The sequence below is a fragment of the Muscardinus avellanarius genome, assembly GCF_963383645.1.
Source record: "Muscardinus avellanarius genome assembly, chromosome: 7".
Classification (NCBI taxonomy): domain Eukaryota; kingdom Metazoa; phylum Chordata; class Mammalia; order Rodentia; family Gliridae; genus Muscardinus; species Muscardinus avellanarius.
The window spans coordinates 28,639,024-28,645,074 of NC_137793.1; the positions used below are offsets into that span (position 1 = coordinate 28,639,024).

Below are 6,051 nucleotides of genomic sequence, written 5' to 3' on the forward strand. Positions count from 1 at the left end.
TGCAGTACTAGGATTTATCCTCTAGGGGTTGCAAGTTCACTTACGGTTATCGAGTGTGCTGATCTGGAGCTGTTGTAGGTGAGGTGAACTCGCTGCCGCCTCTGGCAATATGGTGCTGCTCCCATGCCCTTGGCAGGTGTGAGGTTGGCATATTTTTTTTCTGGTTTTGAGCTCCGTTCTGAGTCCCTGGAGGGCGTGATGAGCTTGGCCACTGGGAATTTTAGATGTTCTTTGCGCTGAAAAAACTGCTGAATTACACCTTTCTTCTCTGGAGCTAGGTGGGTTGTTGAGTGTGCTGATCTGGAGCTGTCGCGGGTGCAGTGAACTCGCCGCTGCTGCTGGCAATTTGGCACTGGTGCGGTGCCCTCGGCTGTGAGGCTGGCGTATTTCTGGTTTTGAGCTTTGTTCTGAGTCCCTTTCTTCTCTGGAGCCTGGTGCTGCGAGGCAAGATGGTGCTGGCGCAGCTCTGCTGCCGCAATGCAGGCTGGTTTCTTTTCTGGTCTCTGGTTGTTCTTCTAGCCTTCTTTTTCTCTATCCCTTGTTTTTACAGTTTTTATTTCTCTGCTGATGGTGTTTTCTGGCTATGAAAAGCACTGATTTTGTGGCAATAGAGATTTATTTTAAGTGGGACTCGTAAACGCTGCTTTTCTCAGTCGCCATCTTCCCAGAAGTCCCAATGCATCATTTTTTAGAGTGGGCTAGGAGCACACCTGTCCTTCTACTGAAAGTAGGCAGGTCCTTGAGGCTCAGATGCAACCCAAATTAGTATTAGCCTTGGGGGCCAGGGATGGTCTCTATTACCCATCCCCAACCTTAGGTAGCATCACTGTTGTCATGTTGGTGCTCATATGCAGGGCTCTAGAACTGCCCCAACACCAGTCAGAGACTTGTACCCCAGCGGGATAGACTAGTACTTTGGCTTATATTACTGCTAGCTAAATATGGGAAATGGTGCACCCTTGAGGCTAAGCACAGGACTATTTTGACAACTCTTGACAATCAAAAGTGTTTGCAGAAAAAGGTAGGCAGGTCAAAGTCAGAGAAATGAGCTCATTTCCCTAGGGGATTAGATGATATATTTAGCCAAAATAGTGTCCAACTTGTAGGACAAGCCTGGTTTGAAAGACTTAGTAGGGGATTTAAAATGCACAAGTTCAATCTGGGTGTGGTGGCACACACTTGTAATTCCAGTACTTGGGAGGCTGAGACAGGAGGATCGCACAGGTTGGAAGCCAACCTCAGCTACTTAGTGAGGCTCTCAACAATTTAGTGAGACCCTGTTTCCAAATAAAATATAAAATAGGTCTGGGAGTATAGCCCAGAGGTAGAAAGCCTCTGGGTTCTACCCCCAGTACCACAATAAATAAATAAATAAATAAATAAATAAATAAACAAATAAATAAAATGCACAAGTTTAAAACAGAAGCTAATAGAACAATGGAAATAAATGGGCCTAGATGTGGACCTTGGATGAAGAACTTTCTGAGATTTCAAGACATTTTTTGAGGAGTTGTAGACTGAGGCATAAATGGTGGGCATGGTGGTGCACATCTGCAATCCCAGTACTTGGGAAGCTGAGACAGGAGGAGCACACATCATGGCCAGCCTCAGCAACCTCATGAGGCCCTCTGCAACTTAATGAGACCCTGTTTTAAATTAAAAAATAAAACAGGGCTGGGGCATAGCTCAGAGGTAGAATGCATCTGAATTCAATCCCTAGTAAACCAATAAATAAATAAATGCCACCTCCAATAGTAATAGTCTTACCTGAAAAATGTATGTATACATATATATTTTTGAAGAGTATATTCATAAGTATCTTGTGAGAAATATATCAGCCAAGTGTATTCTTAAAAACATACACACACACACATACATACATATTTTATTCATATAAATGTGCGGCTATCCCACATATGCTTTTTCTCTAGATATTGGTGGAAAAAAGGCATATGTATATACCTACTTACAGTTTCTATGTATAAATAATTTAATATATATAACATGAAACATACAGATATATAAATAATATACAAGTAGAATACATGTATAAAAGGCACGCTCTGTCCATATACACACAACTTTGGACTTATGCCCTGGGCATGGGCATTGTGTTCATGCCTGGTCAAATGCTGGGGCCTAAAATCCAAGGAACTCCCTGGTTCCCACTTGTTCCTAGCCTTCGGCTGCAGGGAAGCAGCATGACTGTGTCCTTCTTACCAACCAACCCGTCCAAATGCCATCATTGCTCTCAGTAGGAGCTCATTCTTCCCTTCAGTCATTCTAACCATTCTCAGAGTACTTCTTTGGGGACAAACAATGGCATCCTGAAGTTTGTGATTGGAATGAGTCTGTCTCTCAGGTAAGGAAGATCATTGGTCCTTTTGCTCTGGCTGCAATGGCAATGCGTTCAGAGTCGGATGGCTCTAGGTAAAGGTGCTGGCCAGGAAGAGAGTGTACTGAAAACCTTTGAGGAATGCTGTGGAAATGGTCCTGCTAGTGTTGCACTGTACTGAGAGATCTTGGAGAGTTGTGAGGGGCAAGCATTAGTCCCAGAAGCTGAAGGCTGCACATTCCTGATCAAGACGGTTCCGCTTTAACTAGATTAGAGAGTCCTACCAGAATGGCCTGAGTTGGAAACATATGGGGAGACAAGAGCCTAAAGATTTTTTCACTTGCTTATTTAATTTTTTAAAACTTTTATTGGTGCATTGTTGTTATACATCATAGTGAAGCTCAGATTGTTAAGAGACATACATGCACACAGCACTCGTGCTCCCCCCGTACACCCTGTTCCTCCCTACGCCATAGATAATACTAACACTGATATAAACAACTTTATATATGAACAATGAACACAGGATTATTTGAACTGTTTCCATTATCAGATCTCCCCTTTCACTGACCCATCTTCCTCCCCAAGCCCCCTTCCATTATTCTACTACCCAGCATCTCCCTCATTTATCTGCAGTCCTCTGTGTTTCTTAGTTCTTCTCTAGCTTCCACATTTGAGTGAAAACATATGATCTTTCATTTTCTGTAACTGGATAATCTCAGCATAATATTCTCGAGTTTCATCCATTTTCCTACAAATGATGTAATTGTATTCCTTATGACTGAGTAAAATTTTATTGTGTGTATATGCCACATATTCTTTATCCATTCATCTGTTGATGGATACCTGGGCTGGTTCCATAGTTTAGTGTTGTGACTTAGCTCAGCAATCTGACTTAGCTTCCTTTGGGAAGATTCTCAGGAATGAAATAGCTGGATCATATGGTGGTTTCATTTCCCAGGCTTTTAAGAAACCTCCACATTGATCTCCATAGTGGGATTTGCAATCCCACCAACATTGTATAAAGGTTCCATATTTCTCCACATCCTTGCCAACATTTATTATTATTTGTATTTTTAATTATTGTTAATGGGAGATAGATGGAATCTAATGGGAGTTAGATGGAATCTCAGTGTTGTTTTGATTTGCATTTCTGATTGCTAATGATGTTGAATATTTTTTCATAGTTTCATATTTCATCTCTTCAATATATGTATGTTGGAGAGTTGGCTGAAAGGTTTTGGGGAGGAAGGATACAACAGATGGCTCAACAGCAGTACAGGCTTTATTGGGATTAAACCGGCAGAGGGGCTGTCCAGGAAAGGCTGGAACCTGTGTCTGCTTACAGGCTTATATAGGTTGTTAAAGGGGAGCTTCTTTGAGGCAGAGGTGGTGGTGGTAGTCAGTCATTGCTAAGGGGGTGCTGTTAAGCAGAGTTAGTTGGGTTGTTACAGCTGGGTTAAGCAAGAGAATGGAAATTTTCCATAAGCAGAGGGACAGAATAAGCAAAGGGCTTGTTGGCATGTTTTAGACAAGACAATGGGGACATTTAGGCAAGCAGGGGGAGGAGTGTATTTGAATAATACTTGGGACTTATCTGATCAGCAAAGAAGCTGCAAAATGTGTCTTCACAAGATGGAGTTCCTTTAGTTTGATACCCTAAGTTTGGTCCTATGCCCTCTTCTAGTAGTTGCAAGGTCTCTGGTCTAATTTCTAGGTCTTTTATCCTTCTTGAATTGACTCTTGTATGGGGCAAGAGATTGGGGTTTAAATTCATTCTTTTACATATGTGTAAACAGTTTTCCCATGACCATTGTGGAAAAGGCTATTTTTCTCTGTGATAGGTGTTGGGGTTTGTTTCTGTATCTTCTATTCCACTGACCCATGTATCTGTTTTTGTGCCAATACTATGTTGTTTTTATTACTATAGCCTTGCTGTATAGTTTGAAGTCAAGTACTGTGATGCCTTTAGTGTGGTTTTTGTTGCAAAAAATTGCTTTGGCTATTTTGGGTCTTGTTTTTCCATATGAATTTTAGGACTTTTCTTAGTTCTGTGAAGAATAATATTAGTATTTTAATATAGAATGTGTTGAATCTACATATTGCTTTAGGTAGTATGACCATTTTGATGATGTTTATTCTGCCTGCCCAAGAACATGAAGGTCTTTCCATTTTATAAGGTCTTTTTCAATTTCTTTCTTTAGTTTCTGTAATTATTTATTGTGAAGGTTGTTTACTTCCTTGATTATTTTTATATCTAAGTAACCTTCACTAAGTAATTCAGTGTGTGTGTGTGTGTGTGTGTGTGTGTGTGTTAGTTACTAGGGATTGATTGAACCCAGGGGCATTCTTCATTTCAGCTATACCTCCAGTCCTATTTTATTTTTTATTTTGAAATAAGGTCTCACTATCAGAGAGTCTCCCTAAGTTTCTGAGGCTGGGCTTGAACTGTGATCCTCCTATCTCAGCTCCCCAAGTACTGGGATTAGAGGCATGTCCCCACCATGCCTGACTTCTCATGGTATTTAAGACAGTGTTCATTCCTCAATAAATAATTGATAAATAAATGCATTTTGTTTGAATTTGTTGTACATAGAATAACATATTAATATATTGAATATAGTATGTGAGAGAAACATAAAACCAAAATTCTCATCTATGAAATAAATATTTATTTGACATAAATGAGAATATGATTATTAGATTCAGAGAAGGAATATATTGGACTATGGTGAGGCATAGAATGTGGTCTGTGTGGGGAAGGGATGGTAGGAGTGGGGTGAAGAGGGGGAAGGGGAAGAACCCCACAGGCACTTGAGTGTGGAGGAGGGTGTGTTCTGAGGACACTGTATACATGAGCTTGGTTTGGGCAGTTTGGGGAAGAGAGAGACCTGAAGACTGGAAGGCCAATGTTAGAGAGCCAGTCAGTTGTATATAATTGCCTCATTGGGGCCCAGAGGTCTCTGAGGCCACACTTTGTAAACAATTCTTTCTCCATTGCCCTTAAGGAGGCCTTGGCAATGCCCCAGGGCAGAACTGGCGAGCTCAGTCTTAAGGTCAGGAGGTGGCTTGATGATGCACCAGCTCCTTTCTGGTACAGTTGGTTGGTTAGTGTGAGCAAGGGTGTAGGAAGGATTTTCCCATTTACTGATTTATGAGTACCAGCAGGCTCCCCTGATGGGAGAAGGGCCTGTATGTAATCATGATTTCTTCAGCACATTAGCTCTGATCCACACCCTGTGTCTCAGAGATAAAGTCGGGAACAAGGAGATAAGTGTTCCCCTCCATGATGTCACCAGTCTCCAGTGGATCTCACATGGCCTTAAATGCATCAATTTTATTTCTTGGAACTCTGGGTGAAGACTGACTGGGTTGGCTACTCCGGCTTCACCATTAATGCAGACCTAGAGAATCTCCTAAAGGCAACTAGCACTGGGTTCCATTGCATTTGTTATTCAGCAAGAGGACATCAAAATATTACATTCATGCAAGAATATATTTTATCGCTAATATTCTTTCTTTTTAAAAATCATCTATCCATTCATCTACCCACTTATCTACACTCAGGACGTTGAAAAAATTCTCACTTGCTTCTTCTTTCTCCAAGCACATAAACCTAAAGTAAGTTTTTAAAGTGTAAAGTGTGGGGATTGGCTTAAAATTATTTTTAAGTCATTTCTAATACCCAAACACTGTAATGCTGGAGCTTTAATTTG

The 6,051-nt window shown here is 41.0% G+C and overlaps 1 protein-coding gene across 1 annotated transcript in view; it reads left to right on the plus strand.

The window, feature by feature from the left end:
• Positions 1–2,102: 2,102 nt before the first annotated feature.
• LOC308265043 (olfactory receptor 2Y1B-like) overlaps positions 2,103–6,051 on the plus strand; it is a gene marked incomplete at both ends in the record, with an annotated part of 10,161 nt that continues 6,212 nt past the window's right edge. Inside the window, one exon of the mRNA XM_080698669.1 lies at positions 2,103–2,254. Within this exon, the coding sequence (XP_080554795.1) occupies positions 2,103–2,254 (152 nt within the window). The remainder of the gene's footprint in view (positions 2,255–6,051) is intronic.